Source organism: Gobio gobio (genome assembly GCF_949357685.1).
Source record: "Gobio gobio genome assembly, chromosome: 7".
Taxonomy (NCBI): domain Eukaryota; kingdom Metazoa; phylum Chordata; class Actinopteri; order Cypriniformes; family Gobionidae; genus Gobio; species Gobio gobio.
In genome coordinates, this window is record NC_137103.1 from 50,715,301 (window position 1) to 50,738,785 (window position 23,485).

Here is a 23,485-nt window from a genome sequence, read left to right on the forward strand (position 1 = left end):
ACTGGACGAGTGCTATGGCTCCCCTGAAGCCCTGGAGAAGGCGCTACTCGACAGACTTGAGTGTTTTCCAAGAATCTCCAACAAAGACCCATACCTTTTGAGAGAACTTCAGGATCTTCTCCTAGAGATAGAGGCTGCAAAGGACGAAGGCTATATCCCAGGCCTACTGTACCTCAACACTGCAAGGGGCATTCATCCTATTGTGGAGAAGTTACCCTTCGGTCTGCAAGAAAAGTGGATGACGTATGGGTCTAAATACAAGGAGGAGCATTCTGTATCGTTTCCACCATTCTCAGCATTTGTCGGCTTCATTAGCAGGGAATCAAAAATGCGCAACGACCCAAGCTTTAAGCATTCAATGCAACCCGGCCTTGTACCCACTAAGATGAGGTTTCAGGACAAGCAGAGTAAGAGAGAAGCAAGTCTGTGGAAGTGAAATTGAAAGTCACCCATGTGGCAAGATCAGTCCTGTATTAATTTATCCACTGGGCTCCCCTGAGAAGAAACTCAAAACCTACGCTATTTTGGACGACCAAAGCAACAGGTCACTTGCCAGATCTTCAATCTTCGATACGTTTGGCATCACCAAAGGCTGCTTCCCGTACAAGCTGAGAACCTGTGCAGGCCTTGAGGAAGCTACGGGGAGGAGAGCATACAACTTCATCATCGAATCTGTTGATAGCAAGTCGCGCTTAAAGCTCCAAACACTTATCGAATGTGACATGCTGCCGGACAATCGCAATGAGATTCCTAGACCTGAAGCTGCTCGTAACCATTCCCACCTTCAAGACATTGCATCCGACATTCCAGATGTTGATCCTGACGCTAAGATTCTGCTTCTCATTGGTAGGGATGTTATTCAAGCACACAAAGTTCTTGACCAACGAAATGGACCTCCAAATGCACCCTTTGCTCAGAAGCTAGCTCTAGGATGGGTGATTATTGGGAACATTTGCTTGGGTGGAGCTCACACACCCGTGCAGGCAAGCGTTTTCAAGACGAATATTTTGGACAATGGTCGCCCAAGTCACTTCCTTCCATGCAAGAACTTCATTCAAGTAAAGGAACGCATCATCCCACAAAGCCACAACAAGGTCAGTCTCCCTAACCATACTAAGAACAGGTCCATCGGAGAAACCGTGTTCCAACAAACAAGTTTGGATGAGAGACCTGGTTACTCTCAAGAAGAAACGGCCTTCCTGCAGATAATGAATAAGGAAGTCTATCAGGATAATACAAATAGTTGGGTTGCTCCGCTGCCTTTTCGTTCACCTAGGCCACGCCTTTCCAACAACAAGCAGCAAGCCGTCCAGCGCCTAGCTTCAGTTTGTCGTATGCTGAACAAACGTCCTCACATGAAAAGTCACTTCCAGGAATTTATGTAAACCCTCTTTGACAATGGCCATGCGGAAATAGCGCCACCCCTTACTGGACAAGAAGAGTGCTGGTACCTTCCCTTCTTCGGAGTGTATCACCCCCGCAAGCTGGACCAAATAAGGGTTGTCTTCGACTCTAGCGCGCGACATGAAGGAGTGTCCCTCAATGACGTCCTTCTTACCGGTCTGAATCTCAACAACAGCCTGCTGGGAGTGCTCATGCGGCTCCGTGAAGAGAAGGTAGCTGTAACAGCCGATATTAAGCAAATGTTCCATTGCTTTGAGGTCAGGGAGGACCATCGGAATTTTTTGCGTTTTCTCTGGCACCAGAATAACGACATGGAACAACCAATCGTGGAGTACCGAATGACGGTACACGTCTTCGGCAACAGCCCATCGCCTGCAGTGGCAACCTATGGACTCCGGAGGGCATCAGAAGATCAAGAGAAAAGAGACGATACAACAAAACATCTTGTGGAACGTCATTTTTATGTCGATGACGGGCTTGTCTCCCTGCCATCAAGTACCGAGGCCATCTCTGTCATTCAAAAGGCTCAAAAAACCTTGGCCTCATCTAACTTGAGGCTGCATAAGATCGCCTCTAATGACATCACAGTAATGAAAGCATTCTCCAAGGAGGATCTTGCAAAGGGTCTGAAAGATCTCGACTTAGGAGCAGACAGTCCACCAATGCAAAGGAGTCTTGGAATAAGCTGGGACATTGCAACAGATGAGTTCACCTTTCAAGTGTCTACCGCTGAGAAGCCCTATACTCGCAGAGGGGTACTTTCCATCATTAACAGTTTGTATGACCCTCTAGGTTTCGCAGCTCCGGTCAGCATCAAAGGCAGGGCCCTTTTGAGAGAGCTTTCAACAGATGCAGGCGAATGGGACGACCCACTTTCAGAACGAATGCGAGAAGAATGGAGTACATGGAAGGAATCCCTGAAGCATCTTGAACAAGTGCGAATACCAAGAATGTATACATCTATATCCTTCTGTGGTGCAGCCAAAAGGGAGCTTTGTATATTCTGTGATGCGTCCACCAAAGCTATTGCTGCCGTAGCTTATGCAAAGTTCACAGATACAGAAGGCAAGAGCGAACTTGGATTTGTGTTTGGCAAAGCTAAACTTGCCCCACAACAAGAGATAACTATCCCGAGGCTGGAACTATGTGCAGCTGTTCTTGCCATCGAGATTGCAGACTTGATTTCAGAGGAGATCGATGTTCCATTCCATTGTACAAGGTTCTTCACAGACAGCAAAGTAGTACTTGGATACATACAAAATGAATCCAGAAGATTCTATGTCTGTGTGTAACCGAGTTTAAAGGATTAGAAAATCATCCAGCCCAGAACAATGGAACTACGTGCCGACAGATTTAAACCAGCCGATGTAGCTTCCAGGTCCATTCCAGCAAACACTCTAATGTCCAGCATGTGGCTCAAAGGACCAGATTTCCTGCTACGAGCGCACGCAAAAGAGACCAAGTGCTGTTTTGAGTTACTCGGTCCAGACTCTGACCCTGAGGTTCGCCCTACGGTGACAGCCTTTGCAACTGGTCTCATAGACTCTTTCCTAGATCCAAGTCGTTTTGAGTCCTTCTCAACCTGGACATCACTGCTTAGAGCAATGGCAAGACTCATTCATATCACCAGATGCTACAAGGGAAATGCTTATGGAAGCAAGTGTCAAGGTTGGCACATTTGCAAAAATATCACCCCAGAGGACTTTGGGAAAGCAAAAGGCGTTATTCTGAGCTGTCTTCAACACAAGACTTATCCCGAAGTCTTTGCATGCATCGAAGCCCAGAAAGAGATACCAAAGCAAAATCCACTCAGAAACCTGTCGCCCTTCAAAGATGATGCTGACTGCCTTAGAGTTGGAGGTCGTCTTTCACAAGCCGACATGCAAAATGATGAAGCACATCCTTTCATCATCCCAGGAAAGCACCATGTGAGTACACTATTGGTACGTCATTACCACCAACAAGTACAGCATCAGGGACGCCATTTCACAGAGGGCGCTGTGAGAACAGCCGGATTATGGATTGTTGGCGGAAAACATTGCATCAGCTCCATCATTCACCACTGTGTCAAATGTCGCAAACTGAGATGGAAAACAGAAACCCAAAAGATGTCCGACCTACCAACCGATCGTGTAACTGTTTGCCCACCATTTACTTACGTTGGTGTCGATGTCTTCGGACCCTGGACTATCAGTTCTCGTCTAACTCGTGGAGGTCTTGCCAATAGTAAGCGCTGGGCCGTCATTTTTACCTGCTTGGGTACCAGGGCCATCCATATCGAGGTAATCGAGTCAATGGAGTCATCCAGTTTCATCAACGCCTTACGACGGTTCATCTCCATTCGTGGACCAGTAAAGCATCACCGGTCTGATTGCGGAACCAACTTCCTAGGTGCATGCAAGGAGCTTGGTATAACCTCAAACCAGTGTGATAACCCGGAAATACGAGATTTCTTGGACAAGAATGAATGCACATGGGTCTTTAACCCACCTCATGCCCCTTACATGGGAGGAAGTTGGGAGCGCATGATTGGGATTGTGAAGCGTATTCTTGACTCAATGTTAACTACCAACTCCGTTCAGCCGCTGACCCATGAAGTTCTCGTTACCCTTCTTGCAGAAGTAACCGCCATCGTGAACTCTCGACCTCTCATTCCGGTCTCATCTGATCCCGACTGTCCCTTCATTCTTACACCTGCTACACTCCTCACCCAGAAGACTGGATCTCCACCTATCCCTCCTGGAAGCTTTGGCAAGTCAGACTTGTATGGACGCCAGTGGAGACAGGTGCAGCATCTTTCTAATGTCTTTTGGCACCGCTGGAGAACTCAATATTTGCCAACATTGCAAGATCGAAGAAAATGGCAGACGAACAGGCCAAATCTACAAGTAGGAGATCTTGTACTTCTAAAAGACAACCAAGCCAAAAGATGCCAATGGCCCATGGGAGTCGTGATCAATACCTTCCCCAGTCGAGATGGAAAAGTCAGGAAAGTAGAGATAAAAGTTGCCTTTGGGGGTACGTGCAAAACTTTCTTGAGACCAGTTACAGAGACTGTACTTCTGCTGCGCAATTCCAATGAATGTAGCCAACGATCCTAAGAATTAAGGGTGACATCCTATGGACGTCAGGTGGGGAGTGTGTTGGAGTAGTTTTCTCTCCATCCAGCAGGAGGCGTTGTAGTTGTTACGAGTGTTATGTTTAACCTTTACTAGAAGAAGAGTTAGAAAAACAGCACATGTGAATATATGGCTGACAGCAGAATCCACTTCTGACGTGATCTACATTCATCCTTCTTTGTTGTCTTACAGAAAGCATTGCTTGTGAGTATTTTATGTTTAATATGAGGCTTAAAGACAATATTTGTGAACATTTATGTTAAACAAGATTATATTTAATAGTTTTTAGTTTTGATGAATGTTAGCCAGACTTTGCATAATACATGTGAACTTACATTAGAATACAGTCTACATGCTGTTTATTTGTTTCTTTTTGTAGTTTCACTCTGTCGATAATTGAAGGATACATCAATAAAAGGACATCACACCTGTCAATTGTTGAGGAGTTTATCTATCTGCATAGCTGTGTCTGAGTTTAACAGTGAGGGCAGAACACTCTTGAACAAAAAAAACAAACAACACCGAGATTTTTGACAAAATGCCAGTTTTGTCGAGTGATAACGTCTTAAATGAACGTGTGAGAAAATGAGATGCGCGGGACAGCGTGTCAGATCCGCATCATGTTCGGCAGCGGCCGATCTTAAAGTGATAGCAGCACTGATGATTAGTGGTGGGAGAAAAGGTTGATGCATCGATACCATCGCGATTCGTTATCCAACGATTCAGAATCGATTATCAAAAATTCAGAATCGATTCTGTGTTCAATTCAAACGGCCTCTTCACCAATGTGTGTGCGCGGTCACCGGCCAAACAGAAAAACCTGTTGATAGGCGAACGTTCGTATGCTGGTGAATTGGCTTCGTTTAAGATAAAATGGACAAACTACGACCTGCTCAGGGGCGTCGCACCCGTGGGGACACTTTTCCCGGTGAGAGGGTTCAACACCCGCACGTTTTATGCAGTTTTTCCGCAGTTTTGCTCAAACGCCTCTCAATCTCTCCGGTCTGTGTCTGCGCTCGCTGCGGCTGCCTCCCTATTTCAAAAATGTATTTTGCCTATTAAATGCTAAGTTTTTAATTTCAAAAGCATTTCTAAATTAAGTTCATATTTCCAACAAACAAAATTCTGAGCCAAAATAACGAAGTGGTGCTCAAGTCGGCTGTACGGCGCTTTCCTTGCCATTAATGATTAATAACACTCCTATGTCTCCGGTGCGGTGCCCGGGATATAAACCGACCAACATCCGTGGCATAATTTTTGGAATGACTTATCGAATATTGCTGAACTACTGCACAATGTTTCAAACAAATGGAAAACTCTGAACAAAGACTTCGTTTTGGTGAGTGATTCGTTAAATGTCTCTAACATGACTGTTGCAGCTCGGCAAGTTTTCTCATGAGATGTTATGCACACACACTGAATTTGGTTTTCACTAAAACTTTTCACAACTTTTTTCACTAAAGTTGTTTTTCTTCTGCATTAGCCTATGTTTGAAAGATTTTTTTGTGGCTCTAACCAAAGTAAACTTTTTTTTTGTTAAAATGTTCTAAAGAAACAGTTTAGACAGTTAAACAGTTCTCAAAACAGTTAAACAGTTCTTAATTTACAACTAAGTGTGACAATTTTTCATTCTTAATGATTGTTCTTTGCAATTGTATATATGGCTTAGGCTACCATGTTTCATTAGAGCTCGTTAATCTTGAATATAACTTTGTTAATAAAATAAAAGTATTGAAAGAAATCTTCATAATCATTTTTAATATGGCAATGCTGTCAAACAGATATTCTAACTATAAACAAAACACATATTAGCTCCAATTTTGGTCAAAATGTAAAGTTCATGTATTTGAACAGCAGGATAATTACCAAAAATGTATGTTAAGAATCGTTTTGGGAATCGGATCGTTACTCCCAGAATCGGAAACGGATCGAATCGTTAAGTGCCTTAAGATTCCCACCCCTACTGATGATGTCTGCCATTTGATGTTCATCAAAGAACAAAGGGAACTGAAAAAATAGTTGCTTTAATAATGATTAATTTATATTTAATTTATTATTTATGCAGTTAAGAAAGGTGTTAATAACTTATGACTATGTCTAACAGGGAAGGCCATGGGTAAATATAACATGTATTATAATGGGTTTATGTAAAGATTGTTTTAAGTTCAATTAAATGAAAAGTTATTTTTTTAAAGCCTAATAAATGTTGGAATTGGTAGCCTTCAGTGATACTGTAATGTAACGTCATTAATGTTTCATAGAGACATTAGCATCAGTGATACTGGCCTTCATTCATAAAAAGATGCCATTACAACAAATATTTAAAAAAAGCTGTCTTTAAATTGTTTCTTCATTAATTTGGAGAGTTACTGAAATTATTACAATATCAAAATATTAAAAATATTAACGCCAATGTTTTTTAATTGCGATTAATTACAGAAAAAATTTGATTAATTCGTTAATTTTTTTTTAAATCGATTCACAGCACTAATATTTTTTATGATTTAAATAAATTTTTCAATGTTATTATTATGTACTATTTTGGTTTTTATTAATATTTTGAATAGACTTTTATTTTTTATATTTTCAGTTTTCATTTAAGTTTTAGTAAATTTGTTGTGCTTTTTCCATTTTATTTACTTTAAATTATTTTTATTTCAGTTTTGGTCATTTAAGTACTTCAATTTATTTAATTTCAGTAATTTCAAACAAATTTTACGTTTTTGTTCATCTATATATATATATATATATAATATATATATATAATATATATATATATATATATATATATATATATATATATATATATATATATATATATATATATATATATATATATATTTAGTTGGTTAACAATAACGACACTGGTTAAAATGATTTCTCGCAGATAATTTCTTATTTATTAAATCAACACTGCCACAAACGCATAACCTGTTCAGCTGTCTAATAAAATCATGTTTAATTTGATTAAAGCACAATGCTATTTCCTTCAGTGATGAAATGCCTATTATAGGTGTAAAAAACTAAGATCCATCTGTTTTCTCTCGTTCTGAACTCGTCCACATCTCTACACTACTGCTGTAGCCATAGTAACTATTACTTGGCAACAACACTAACTGAAGGTGTCAAACCTGAAATGAAAACACTGGAAAAGATGATAAAATAGAACATTTTAGATATACTGATGAGAACAAGAGGTTCTGACACATCATCATGTTACTGACAGGAGTGTCTTACCAAACAGGATACACTCCCAGTCTGGAACTGATGAACACCAGGGCAAACATGACGAACAGGACGTTGCAGAATCTCTGACACTTGGAGTAGTTGGCCATTTTAGCAGCCTGCGAACACAAACTTATATCAACATGACAGACATCTAATGCATGTAACTAGCACATCTTGCATCACCAATCTTGAATCCTGAATGTACAATAAGTGGTCAGATGCGACACGCGTCATATATTTCAAGTGTTTGGGAAAAACGAATCGAAATTGAATGTATTATTTAACAAAAATCCTGATCTTGGCCGTTGGTCTTCTCTGCACAGCTACACGCAGTTCATGCTGCATATATTAACCTTAATTTCTCACAACTTGTGTGCATCTTCAGGGAGAGTCGAAGTGAACTGCGGTGCTAACAGAGTCTCATAATTCATCATTTTAATGTGACGTCACACCATTATAGGAAAGCCTACCAGGCGGGCAAAACAAGGCTTTCCTCCATTGCCCGCCAGTCATTTTACCAGGTTTGTAGTAAGTTTTAATGTAGTAAGACAGTGATATTAAAAAATCCCAAATTCAATATACACCTTATTGATGATGAATACTTTGTACAGGCAAGCAAATGAACACAGAATATTAATGCAACACAAGGTTTCTTGTGTTTTTCCCATCGAAAAAAACATGTTGCGTTCATATTCTTGGCTCATCTACTCGCCATCTACTCGCCTGTATATAGTATACATCATCAAAAAGGTGTATCAATTTTTAAGGGATAGTTCACCCAAAAACGAACATTTTATGTTTTTCTGCTTACCCCTAAGGCATCCAAGATGTCTTCGTTTCTTCAGTACAACACAAATGAAGATTTTTAACTCCAACCGTTGCTGTGTGTCACTCATATAATGCTTGTCAATGGGGTCTAATTATATTAGAGTAAAAAAAACATGGACAGACAACTTCAAATTAAACCCTGCGGCTCGTGACGACACATTGATGTCTTAAGACACGAAACGATCGGTTTCTGAGAGAAACCCAACGGTATTTATGCAATTAATTCACCTCATATCAGACGAACGCTTCAGCACTGCAGACTGCCATCACTTCCCGTTGGTGAGGTCAAAATTCCGGCCGGGTCATAGATATATACATAGATACCTCATTAGTGCCTGCGTGGATCATGGTGTGGATCGCTCGAATGAGGAATCTACGTATACATATCTATGACCCGGCCGCTATTTTGACCTCACTCACGGGAAGTGATGGCAGTCTGCAGTGCTGAAGCGTTTGTCTGATATGAGGTGATATATTTGCATAAATACCGTTGGGTTTCTCTCAGAAACCGATCGTTTCGTGTCTTAAGACATCAATGTGTCGTCACGAGCCGCGGGGTTTAATTTGAAGTTGTCTGTCCATGTTTTTTTTTACTCTAATAGAATTCGTCTCCATTGACAAGCATTATATGAGTGACACACAGCAACGGTTGGAGTTAAAAATCTTCATTTGTGTTCTACTGAAGAAACGAAGACACCTACATCTTGGATGCCTTGGGGCTAAGCAGAAAAACATCAAATTTTCGTTTTTGGGTGAACTATCCCTTTAATATCACTATTATAGTACATTAAGGCACTTTAAGGGGGGGTTGCACTAATAAGGATTGTTCAGCCTGGCGTCGGTCTACATAGTTAATCTGTGTTTAAAATTAAGTGGTGCAACACAACTCAATTTAAAATAAAACACAGATCAACAAATCCTTGATTAGCTTTAAACTTTGCTTAATTGAATCCTAATTGGTGCAACCCACCCTATAAGTGTTTTAAAAACGTCCCACTGTTTTTAGTGATTGAAATACTGAAATACTGCAGCAGGTGCTGTATTTGGATCACAAGTGCCCAAAACTTGCATCTTGTTCACATAGTTTGAAAAAATTGACAGGCTTGTGCTGCAGTTCTATTGCCGTTTTGCTCCGAGACAGGCACATGACTGAAAACTATGAATTGTGCAGATGTGCACAGAAGACCAACTCCCAAGCTCAGGATTTTCATTAAATACATTAAATTTCAGTTTGTTTTTCACCAAAACCTATTCCTAAACCCCCAGAACACTTAGAATATATGAGATGTGTCGCATCGGACCATTCTGTGATACTTTTGCATGTTTTTTTTTTAGCTTTATTCTGGTCATTATTCACTGCTGTCATATTGATGAGCACAAGCGGGACGTAAAATTAAATAAATAAATTCTCCTTTTGTGCTCCAAAAAAAGATTGGAACAACAGCAGGGTGAGTAAATGATGACTTCATTTTCATTTTAGGGTGAACTATATCCCTTAGAATTGTATTCTGTTTCTCATAAAAACACTTGGAAAATAGCACATGACTCATACTGACTACATTTATAGTACTTTATGGTATTTATTTGTAAAGCTGTGATTTTCCCAGAAGAAAGAATGTCATGCAAGTTTGGAACAACATGAGGGTGTAAACAGTGATAAATATATATATATATATAGACCTGTCAACTAACTTTCCAACATTAACGGAATAGTTCACCCAAAAATAAGTTCTGTCATCATTTTCTCACCCATATGTCGTTCCAAAGCCGTAAGACTTTTGTTCATTTTCAGAACCTAAATTAAGATGTTTGTGTAAAGTTAGGTATTGGTTACGTACATGAGAATTAACCTCATTGGTTCTTACACGCGAACATGCTTACGTTTACCACAACTGATGTGTGAGTTGATCAATGTTTATATGTGAATAAATGCCTAAATTCAATCTGTTCATCATATAAAGAGATCGAGTCTCTTCAGAAAAGTTGGACTAAACGGCTCAATTCATATGGATTAGTTTATGATCTCCTCATGAACTTTTTGAACCGTTAAAGTGTCGTAGATGTCAATGGAGGGACAGAAAGCTCTCAGATTTCATCAGAAAGATCTTAATTTGTGTTCCAAAAATGGAAAGTCTGACGGGTTTGGAACGACATGAACTTTCATTTTTGGGTGAACCTTTAACATTTGAATCTGACTGTAACTTCAAAATTTTAACTTAATTTACCAAGGAATTCCTGTTGCTGTATGTGATGCCATAGATACATCTAATAATGAGCATAGAGTTGTGTGTCTTTTTGTCTGTGGTTTTAATGTATGTAATAGGAAATCACCTCCAGCAGAACGTCCGCAGCATCGTGCAGGCACATGACCAGCGTTCCCACCCGTGCCATGTTATTCACATATGAGAAGGTGATCAGAGAGATGGTGGTCACATGATGCAGGAACATCAGTAGAAAGTCCTGCAGGAAGTCACACGGAACAAGTAAATGTTTATGCACTGTAAACCTACAAGGAATACACAGGGTCATTCCTAATATGCAGTACATTTTCATCATAAAGAAAGCTGTTAAGAGACCAGGTGTTGCATGCTCCCCTGCGGCATCATGGGATTGCACTGACGAGCAGGTTGATGATGATGAAGATGGAGATGAGGAGGAAGTGCAGTGGGGCGAAAAACAGAATGGAAGCATGGCAAACGAAGAGAAGGAGCACACTGGTGCAGGCGGGAATGGGGCAGAGGACGTCCTCAATGTGGGCGGAAATTTGGGCATGGAAAAAACTGAAAGGAGAGAGCAAAAACAAGATTTGCATTTCCAGAAGGAAACAGCAGGGCATGCAAGGCAGCAAAAGGCCGGGTTTGAGTTTTAGGTTGTACATAGGTTTTAGGTGAAACCCTATTGGTAGCTGGAAACCTGTAGGTAGCGCTAAAACCCTATTAGTTCGAATTCTCAAGGAGCTGCATTCTCCCCTAAAAGTGATCGGGCAGACCAAACCGTAAATCGCAGAGAGGGCTTAATAGAGGCTTTTCAGTATTTACAACGTCACCAACGGCCCGATGGGGGCGCTACAGCGATCAAAAGTACGAAATTGCTCATAACTCCTTATGCTGCGTTCACACCAAAAGGAGAATAGAGCGTCTGGCGCGAGTGATTTCCATGTTAAGTCAATGGCGATAGGACGCAATTCCACCTCATTCGCGAGTCCAGTTCGAATTTTGCCGTTAATTCGCGCCGCATTAACCAATCAGGAGCCCGCTTGCTGTCACGTGGTAAAGTGACGTGATGGGAAACCCTGCAGAGTTTAAAAATACTACTATTGTGTCACAATATGTAGTTTTAAGACTTTTTCAGGTGGGAATGTAGTTGTTTAAAGCTCAAATCTGTGGTTTATTTATAAAGAGAGCGGCTATTTAAAAAATGATCTTGTGTTTGTGGAGTTGTGAGATCCAGGCGATCACCGGGCGCTCAGCGCTCATTAACCCCGGCGAGAGCAGACTTTCCTCCACCAGTCCTTCTGACGTTTGCCGCTGGCTCTGATGTCTCTCTATTGGTTCGTCTTGTGTGGATCTAACAGGGGATTTTTGGTGTCATGAATCTATCATTTGTCATCTGCCAAATCGTTTTGACTGAGGGCAAAGAGAAGGTTCATAACTTAATTTTTAAGGATATTTAAATATACATGCAGTGAAGATAATGTAGGAGTTGCCTGGACCACATATGTGTGGCTATTAATGCTTAATATATATTTTTAATGAAAATGAAAAGAGGCAGAGTGGTGTTTTATGACATATTTCTCCTGGAGCGCCTTGAACGTCCGTCTATTTCGCTTGAAACGCTCAATTTTATACGCAGCGTCCAATTCGCTGTGGACGCGCAAATGGATTCAAAATGTTCAAGCGTCCAACTAGACGCGGTAGACGGGATTTTGATGCTCTATTTGCATTTGATGTGAACGCAGCATTAACCATTAGGCATAGGCTCAAGTGTCTTATATTGTTGGAATCCTTGGCTCAATATGGCTCTGGTGAATTTTTGGGGTATTTTTGTTTTGTTTTTGAAAAACCTACTTTTGTGAACTAGTCCTAGGTTTATGGCCAGATCGGAACCAAACCAGTGCAGCAAGATTCTTTGGAGTCCGATTGTCAATAATTATAAAAAAAAAATGTTGAAATTTCGATTCACGCTCTCTAAGGGCCGTTCGAACGTTCAAAGTGGGAGGAGCCACTTTTACTAAAATGGCTATAACCCATATTTTCACCAATGAAATTTGAGCAGCTATCAGACAGGGTTAACGGAGGCCGATCGGAACGAAACTCGCTGGGCCTGTTGGACTCACGGCCCTAGAGACCTGTGAGAATATCAAAAGAAATCGGCCACTGGGTGGTGCCTTCAAATTTTTTTTAGGTGTGTAAAGGATTGTATAACACACAATTATTCGCACAAGCCCAAACCTATAACAGGGTCATTTAGAAAAGGGGCATGGCCAAAAATACACACAAGCCCATAAATCCTAAACAAAAACTCAAAACTTAAATATCAGGTGAGCACATGCGACATGAGCATGTAAACTTTTATGGAGGGCTGACCATAGGTGGCGCTATAACTGTTAAAAAGCTTTAAACCATATATTTCCTTAGTAAATTGGCTGTAAATGGTCTTTTCCATCTATGATCTAGGTTGGTTACAGGCTAAAGGAAACATAATGTCTTTTTAAGCATGTGCTTAAAGGTCTTAAAGCGCTTGTACCATGATAATTGCTGCTCACAGCTATATTTCATATTTAGAATTCCTTTTAATATATTCATTTGTATTAAATGTTTATTAATTCCGTTGTTATTGCCATTTTTATTAGTTTTTTAATGACTATATAGATTAAGTTTTAAGTTTGTGATTTTGCACTTCAACTGTATGTGTGCGTGTCTGTGAGTGAAGCAGTCCAAACTAAATTAATTGCATTAATACAATACGAAAGGTTAGCTGTTTCCACCAAACCCTAAGCATTATGTGCTACCTTGCAAACACTGTAAAAACAGAGAAATGAGAGCGAGTGAGTGCATGAGTTTGACACTGAGGGGTTGTAAAGGAAACAAGAGAAAGAACATCTATAAAGCACAGACCGCAGGTGCTAACTGCGATTTCAAGGAGTCTTTGAGAAAAACCGTCCACCTGTTCAAACACACTTGTGCGTTACACCACAAAACCAATATGGCAGCTGCGGGAGATCACTTTTACATTGAGAGGACCCTGCCGTAATCAACACGGGACAATATAGAGCCTGTGGATCTGAATGAAGCTCTGAGACAGCTGAGGGCAGTCTGGATTTTAGTTGTTCACATTTGCATTCATTTGCATGACATTTGTTTAAGACTGACATTGTGTCCCAACCAGGCGCCGCTTGAGTTTGCAGCGTCAAGTAATTTGCCTGTCCACAATGAAAGCACCAAATGATGTGTGGCAGTGATGGCGCAATAACAGCCAAACATAAGATGTTTATATAAATATTAGTGCTGTCAAAGCAATTAACGCAGCATCCGTTTCTTTTCATCTTTCGCGCTTGAATGAACAATAACACACAGCATTATGCCAAAATGTCCGTTGTTTTGAGTATCCTCATAAGAGCAGTCTTAAGCCAGGGATACACTGCACGCTTTTAGCAATCCTATAAGATCATTACAAATCACACTGTGCAACATGGATCTATTAAACTTGGGTACGACATGCATGTAGACTGTACGATGATGACTCGTAGGCCACGATGCACGTTTCTATAGAAGAATAAAACGTCATCAGCATACGCTAGTGGTAAACAAAAAGACCATGATGAATCACACTTTGGTTGTAGTAGTAGTTTTTATGTGTGCTGAATAAAAGAGGATGCGGAAAAGAGCTTGAGGCAGGGGCGTAGCCAGACGGGCACAGGCCCGCCCGATATGATGACTAGGCCCCCCAGTTTATCATAAAAATATAATATTATTTGTTAAATAACAGTTGTTTAAATTATTTGAACGTATTTACAAAACTAATTACAACATCTCAAATACTGAAATAAATGAAATGTGTTTTTTACGGTCTATGGTTTTTGCATAATGCTTGATGAGTTTGATTGACAGCTGTGTTAGGCATTTAGGTGTCAGGCTGTCTCATGTATGTCGCGCGGCTCGCGCCTGTGAGTTCATGAAGTATGTTTACCTATTCACTTAGTCTATAATTTGCAGTTGTGTGATATAAAAAGGACTTTTTAAAAAAACCCATTCAAGCGCAGGTTAATTCTGTAAAGCCAGGACACGCCATCAGTATCTGTCAGTCATGATAGTGTAGGGGTAAGGTGCGTGGCTCTAAGTTTTGACACAATTCAACCTTCGGTTCGAATCCGGCTTTTGCCGAACTTGCTGTACTTCCTTTTCTCATCACATATCAGATCGTAAAGGCATTTATTTTCAATAAAAATGAAGAAAATATTTGAAAAGTGGAAATGTCTAACGTTTGTTGTAACCGCTGCTCATGTTTTGTATGTGGACAGGTTGTAGCTACAGTTTTGGTTTATGTGACAACAGCCCCGCATGAAAGTGCCCGCTCACTTTTGCCCAGGCCGGACCAAAAATAAAATTCCACCTACGCCACTGGCTTGAGGTAAGCATTTTTAAGCTTTAGCGCTATGTTGCGTTGATTTCATGTCGCAGTTTTATTGGCTGGTCAGTAAACGCAAACACTGATGATCATGCTGAATTTCTGACACTGTCAGAAAATGATCCTAACCTATCTACCGTGACACCGGTCGTCTTTGAACCTTTCTCACTGTATGACAAAGGACCAACGATTAGGAGCTTCGATCACAGTCATCGTCATGATTGTTTCACAATGGCAATGAGTCGTCGACGCCCGTGAGATATGCTAAATATTTGGCCATTCAAACTCCTGCTGTGTGAAATGTGTTCTGAATGAAAATGACATTGACGATGACCAACAGCCAACGAGAGAACAAGATCAAACAGAAATAAAGCACAAACATTTGTTTGACCAGCCGCAACAGTAGCACATTGCAAAATTATTTATTTACCTCCAACTCTCTTTGCAGAACACTATCCTTGATCTCCGCGTCTCCCTAACCATTTCCTCCTCCATAATCTTATTTTCTTTTTTTCCTTTGCGCACAGACAATTTGGATCGCAAGCTTTCTGCAATCTATATTTTTAACAACATTTTCAGTCTTGCGCGAGACGGTCTGACGCAGGCGTGATCTTGCGTTGTTTCACTGTCGCTTCTCGCGTGTGTTTGGTTGTGAAACGTAGTTTGCAGATGTGACAGAGTTGTCTGCGATTCTTCCTCTTGTACAGTCATAGAGTGTGAAACCCCCTGTCGCCGATCCATCGTGCAGTGTGAACACAGCAGCGACTGAATGCTGGCCCAGATAGTCATGCAGTGTGAAAAGAGAAACCAGTTTGAAACACGTGCAGTCTGAACTCTGCATTATTTGCACTGTTAAAGAGTTGATTCACATGCTAAATATGGCCAAATGTAAAAAAAAAAAACAAGTTGGACATATGTTGGTAGTATTTCTGTGCCAAATACACTCCTTCAGGATTTGGATACGTTTCGTAACGTTTTTTTTAGTATGGCCCAATATGACTTCATAAAGGGCGGGATTCCTTGTATGGGCACTTCTCCCGGATGAGGGCACACACATCATCCAGAGCGAGAGCAAGAGCACGGCCATCAACAAGCTTTGTTTGGGTTACAGGAGCCGTCGGCAGCGCTGTCATTTAGTTTTTAGACCACAAAATCAACAATGTCACTAAAGAAGTGTGTTTTTGGTTTCGAGGGAAAGATTCCGAGGGAAACATTTTATTGTTCAGCTTCCCAAAGAATCAGCGTGAAGGGAACAGTGGATGCAGTTTGTTTTTCCGGATTGTTGTGCAAGTCTGTTTGTTTGTTCCCGGCATTTCGGTGACAAATGTTTGATAAACAAAGCCCAGTTTGACGCTGGATTTGCAGATCGTTTGAAACTGAAAGATGGAGCGTTCCCATTGATAAAAAGATCCCGGTCATGAGTGGAAACCGCAGGCGGTGAGTGAAACTGCATCAAATGTCTGTGTTTTGTTGGAAATCGGTGCGCAAGTGCATATAATGCAAACAACACGAAAGTATAGTGAATCGAAAGTTATCCAGGGATAATGCCATGATATATTGTGTGTGTATGCCCATGACTCTTTAGCACCGCCCACTGCACGCCTCCACGAGCTCTGCTGTTTTCGGGGGAAAATCGGTACAGCGTATCTTGTCTTTTATAAATCTGATCAAACTAAAGACTCTTCAGAGATATGAATGATGCAATACTACTTTATAGGTACTCAAGATTAACATGAGATTGGCAGAAAAAAAAAGTGTGTATTATGTACCCTTTAATGTTAATCAAAGAACAAAGGTCACAGAGAAAATTACTCACTGCTATTGACTAAAAAACTTTTGTAGCTTTAATAGGGATTAATCTATATTTCATTTATAATCTATGCAGTGCAGACTGTTTGATAGCGTTATTACATTTCTGTATATTTCCTGTTAGACAGGTAGGAAGGCCACAGGTAAATATGACATTTATTATAATGGGTTTATGTGAGGATTGTTTTAAGTTCACTGAAATTAAAAATTATATTTTTGAAGCCTAATAAATGTAAAAAAAACTGATAGCTTTTAATTCCACTGTAATGTTGAATGGCTATAATGAATGTTTCATCTAGACATCAGTAGCAGTATTAGTATCAGTGATACTGGCCTTTATTCATAAAAAGATGCCATTAAACAAGTATTTAAAATATTCTGTCTTTATGTTGTTTCTACATTAATTTGGAGATTAACTGTGAAATTATTACATTTATAAAATACATAAAAAAATTATAAAAGTGTTTTTAATCGCGGTTAATCACAGAATTTTTATTTTTATTTTTATTTTTTTTTTAATCCAGTTTTTATTTTTAATTGATTGACAGCACTAATAAATATGTTTTTATAGAATTTTGTGAGGCAGGATTTTGGACCAATGATTTCTAGGTGGGCGCCGGGCAACTCAGTGTGGCTTCAAGAAACAAAGACCATGCAAACGATAGAATGTTTCATCGAAGCTGCTTACATGAAAGCTCTTACTGTTTGTCGTTTTATCATAAAATCATCCTACATGCAAATGAACAACAAATTTCCCAGAATGTTTCTATGAGCAATTTATAAAAGGTCCATGTGCAGAAAAAAGGTTCTTGACTTTAGGTTCTTGGCTATAATTCATTAATTCATTAATTATATATTATTTTCCGTTAAAAAGGTATTTTTATGTTTTTGAAAGAAGTCTCTTTTGCTCACCGAGGATGCATTTATTTGATCAGAAATACAGTAAACAGTAATATTGTGAAATATTATTCCATTTCAAATAACAATTTTAAAATGTAATTTATTCCTTCAGTTTCACATCCTTCAGAAATCATTATAATATGATAATTAGCTGCTCAAGATAATAATGTATTAATATTACAGTTGTGCTCTTTAATTATTTTGTGGAATCCAATTCTTTTCCAGGATTTTTTGATGAATAAAAAATGTATTTGAGTAGTTTGAAAAACAAATCTTTTTAATAATATAAATGTCATTACTGACACTTTTGAGCAATTTAATGCGCCTTTGCTAAATAAAAGTATTTAAAAAAATTGACCATTCAAACTTTTGAATGGTGGTGTATTAATTTATTTAGAGTGCCCGAGAAATAAGTTCTCATATCTTAATATGTTCAATATTCTATATAGTATATGTAGCAATATTCAAAAAATTTGCAAAATGCCAAAGCTAAAAATAAATATAACCGTATGATTGCAAAACATATTTGAAGCAGAACTGCAACTGGATCAGGTCATTTGTCAGGCGCCCACAGACTTACAGTATTCAAGTGAAAAACGTCAATTTGAGCATGTAACAAAACATTCAAAAAGAAACTTGCAAATATCATGCACACTGAGCAAAAATATGTATTTTTTCATATTTAAGCCCTTACATGAATATCAGAATACAGAATGAATACTAAACAAGCTTAAGCAGAAATGAAGCGGCAGCAGTTATTAGTGGTCATGCTTTTACATGTTGTAAAGGAAGTTTAGCCCATGCACAGCAGAGGAAACAAGACCCGCACGTCACTGCTAATAAACCCAGCGCGAGCCTTCTCACGAGAAACTCAAACCACTGAAGCAGACACTTCTAACCAAGCCAACAACCGCTCATTACTTTTCACAAAGCTATCTTTCAAGTTCAGATGTACAGTAAACTGATACCACCAGAGTGTAAAGTCACGTACCTTTCTTCTGATGTCTGTGAACTGCGAGAAGAGCAGCGACAGATAGAAGGACAGCTCCAGTATGTAGTAGTAATGCAAGTCCACGGTTAACGGCTATAAAAGTCACACACAACATTGTCAACACAAAAACACATTTGCAGAGGACTTAACTTTCTTTTTTGTCAGGTGAAAAAATATTCAAACAACACGTGCATGTTGGTTAATGGTCATATGACATGCTGGTAAATGAAATATTTAATCTTAGAAAAAATACATTTATTCATTTTAAATCTGTTATAAATTTTATTTTAATTTTAAAATGATTTAATTTTGATATTTGATGATTGAATTAATGATTGATTTTCTTCAATTCAAGTTTGGGAAACCCTGATTTAAGGCAATAAAAATTTAAGAATGGTACTATTTGATTCTATTTGACTACGATGTTATAGGTAGTAAAGACATGATGAAAGTAATCCATGTGACTCCAGTAGTTTAACCTCAATTTTATAAAGCGACGTGGGTGCTTTGAAAAACATATTTAACCACATTCATAACCACACGCATGCATTGTCGGAGATTAATATTTTGTAAATAGGTTGGTAAATTGATTTTTTTTGTGCAAACTAAACACCCGCGTCGCTTTACGTCTTTACTCCCTTTCTGGGGCTTGAAAAGTGGTAGTTGTGTAGCTGTCAATGGAGGGAGTGAAAGCTCTCAGATTTCATTAAACAGATCTTCATTATTGTTCAGAAGATGAAAGGAAGTCTTACAGGTTTGAAACGACATGAGGGTGTGTCATTTTTGGGTGAACTATCCCTTTAATGTCTTGCCAGGCACAATGGTTAGTAACTAAGGGATCTAAGGCCTTGTTTACACCTGGTAATAAGATGCATTTTGGTCGATCGGATCACAAGTGGACGACGCTAAATAAAGGTGTGAACAGTGTCTAACACGTCTTGAGCTTGTCCACTTTCGACCACTTCCAGAGGTAGTGGAAAAGGCATTTGACCGGATTGCTTTCACAATAGACACTCATGTGGTTGAATGTGTTTGAACAGCCACAAAAGACTGCCAACTCTCCGCCTACTGACCTAATGCGTAAACTTTGAGAAGAGCGCTAGCCAGACGGGATTTAAACTTTGTCGACTGGAGACCCAAGTTTGGTTTGAAGACGAAAAACGTACCAAGCACAATGTTCTCTCACCATCCCTGATTTCTAACACTCACTCAGTGTTCGCCGTGGGCTTGCGGCTGTCAGAGCAGAAATTCTCTCCATATGTTTTTCCCAGCGTCTCATTTTGCATTCATATGTAAGTTGCACAAGCTTATTTTGTACATTAGATCTGAAAACATTTACCCACCCATAGACCCTCCCCTCGAAGAAATCAGAACAGAAGGGGTCAAAAGTGGACAAAAAAGACAGATTAAAACACCAGGTGTAATTGAGAATGTGTCTCCCTCATCAACTTGTGATCCGGTCGACCAAAACCAGGGCTCCAGGCTAACATTTGAGAGCAGTAGCACTGGTGCCACTAATTTCTACAGAAGTCAAGCACATGTGAATATTCTACTTTTGTTAAATGTACCATTGTTCTTCTATAGTATCATACTGAACTGACCAGCTTCAGTGATTATAAAAAGGCTCTTTATCTACTCCGTGTAATTCAGTCACAATTCAAAAAAAAGTTTTTGTTTTTCATGAGACTTTATAACTTTTCCATATATTAGAGTAGAAGTGGCTAATAAGCCGATAAGTGCTCCTCTGCCGCCAACTACTGGTTATAGTTAATTATAAATATAAATATAATTTCATGTCTTTTTAAATAAAAGTTTGTTTGCCACAAAGCGTTAGTTTTCCTACATCTTTTAACTTTTAGTTTTACAAACAACCACATTAAAAAACGAACATTAAAATTGGATGATAATTAAAGCCTAAAATTGAAAGCTGCGAATTCAAACGCTTTCTCACCGGATCTCCCAGCGTTGTGTAGTAACGGTGTCGCGTGATCGAGATCAGCACGAGAAACCTTTTCTGAGCTCACGCTACAGTTGTTCTGTTTATTATGGTCAGCTCTGCCGAAATGGCAGCTCTCATCAGTTGGGCAAAATTTACTCGCACAGACAGGATGCAGACTGCATTTGGTCGCAGTCTGGAGCCCTGCAAAATGCATCTTAAAGTGTTAGTTCACCCAAAAATGAAAATGAGCCCATGATTTACTCACCCTCAAGTCATCCTAGGAGTATATGGCATTTTTCTTTCAGAGGAATAAAATCAGAGTTATATTTAATAAAGTCCAGACTCTTCCCAGCTTTATAATGGCAGTGAATGGTTGTTTCATTTTTGAAGTTCATAAAAGTGCATCTATCCATCATATAACTGCTCCACACGGCTCCGGGGGGTTAATAAAGGCCTTCTGAAGCGAAGTGACGCGTTTGTGTAAGAAAAATATCCATATTTAAAACTTTATAGAGTAAAATAACTAACTTCCGGTGAAAGAGTAACCCTTGAACCCATGATGCATGTGTACTGACGAACGCAGAAGCACAGAGGATAGAGCAAAACAAAACATAGCGTTGGCGGTTACTCTTTTAGCGTACCGCTGACAATGGGCTGTTAAAATGGCTGAAAAGCTAAATTCGAAATTCTTTCTTAAATATGATCAAAATTCAAATTATATTCAAATTCTAAAGGCAATACTTAATGTTAGAGGGAAAAAGTACTGTATTGTCTCCTATGCCCGCAAGAGAGCGCAAGCAAGCGCAATAAGCAAATGTAAAACAAATCAAGCATTGCGTCTTTTATTGAAATGAAATGACATTCACTTTTTAAAGTGCATTAACTTTTCAAACAATTGTTATTAAATGAAATATAATTTCATTAATGGGCATGTAAGAAAGTAGGTAACAAAAGTGCATTAAACTGCAAGTGCATCAGTAACCTGAGAAAACACGCTTCAACAGACAACGTAATGTGAACACAAAATAGCAAACTGACATTCAGAAACTATCCATTTCCACTCACTAAACATCTACATATTGTTCGTCAAAAACACCAAACAGTCAACTTGACCTGCAGCGAGTGCTGAGCGTTTTTTGGTGAGGCATGATCAAGTCTGTCTTTGCCAGCTGCGCAATATGTGGATACATATACAGTATGATTGTGCCACCAACTGAGAGGATTTTTGTCAGCCGGTAGCGTATCTTCTTTCATTTATATCCATCTCATGCTCCAAAGCCCTGATTGCCTTCTTCTGCACTGCTCTGTGTCTGACTGAGTTTTCTCTCTGACTCCCGAGTCCTCACTGTTTTTTCCGCCTTTTTTCAAATTAACAACAAGTCGTATTGTACTGGATAAACAAACCACGTCAGTTACGTCATCATCATGTCTCACGCGCAAATTCAAATGCACGGTTTGTGCTTTTTTTTTGTGTACATTCGACGAATATTCGAAATTCACATTTTTATTTGACAGCCCTACCGCTGACCGCCGGAAGTTAGTTATTTTAGTCTATAAAGTTTTAAAAATGGATATTTTTCTTACACAAAGGCGCCACTTCGGTTCAGAAGGCCTTTATTAAGCCCTTGGAGCCGTGTGGAGCAGTTATATGATGGATAGATGCACTTTTATGGACTTCAAAAATGACCCAACAGTCACTGCCATTATAAAGCTTGGAATAGCCAGGACATTTTTAATATAACTCAGATTTTATTTGTCTGAAAGAAGAATTATTATACTCCTAGGATGACTTGAGGGTGAGTAATTCATGGGCTAATTTTCATTTTTGGGGGAACTAACCCTTTAGTCCCAGGTGTAAACAGGGCCTAAGATGCAGAGAAGGTGGAATTTGGTCATAACGAATCTACATTAGACTGTTTTGTCTCAATTTCAAAGAACCTTTACTAACATTTACATAGTCGGTGGATCTCAGAGAAAAAAAAAGTATGAAACGGTGCGACCGAACCCTTTTAATAATTATGATTGATATAACAGACAGTATAAATGTACCTGATAGGGGTAATTGTACCAGCACTCTCGGGTGTTCCACAGCCACGGGGTCTTTAAAATCAAACACAGAGAGACAAATGATCTCCAGAGCTTTTCACCAAATACACAAGATAATGTCTTTTGAAAGAGCTTTTGAATTCTGCTTTTTACATCAAAGCATAAAAAGACAGAAAGTACAATCATTACACTCAATACTACATAATGTTTTCCTCCCTCGATAAGCCACATCATTACGTAGGACAGTTAGTTGGCATCAAAGCCTGGTATTGTGAAGCTGATGATTTCCTGTGAGATCTGCTGTTGTGCTTTGAGAATGCTGACATGATCAAATCTAACTCTTGGCTAATTATCTACCTCAGCATCTTTCTCAAAGGCCACATAAGAAAAACCAAAGGCTGTGGATCCAAACTGGCATGACTCTGGACAGACACCTCATGCTTGAACATAAAACGGTGTTAGCACTGTTAATTTCACTAGAGTTACTATAAATACTGTGCAAAAACTATGGTAAATTCTCATCAGGGCAAGTAGAATCAATGTCTTAACTTAAAACGTCCATGAATTTTATGACCAACTATCAGTTTTCCTTCT

General features: G+C 39.3%; 1 protein-coding gene across 1 annotated transcript in view; it reads right to left on the minus strand.

Moving 5' to 3' along the window:
- The window catches only part of cers6 (ceramide synthase 6), a 93,773-nt gene that overhangs the window by 12,443 nt on the left and 57,845 nt on the right, over positions 1–23,485 (minus strand). Inside the window, exons 5-8 of the mRNA XM_079822523.1 lie at positions 22,895–22,945; positions 18,907–18,999; positions 10,911–11,039; positions 7,761–7,867 (exon numbers count right to left, since the gene is read on the minus strand). Of these exons, the coding sequence (XP_079678649.1) occupies positions 7,761–7,867; positions 10,911–11,039; positions 18,907–18,999; positions 22,895–22,945 (380 nt within the window). The remainder of the gene's footprint in view (positions 1–7,760; positions 7,868–10,910; positions 11,040–18,906; positions 19,000–22,894; positions 22,946–23,485) is intronic.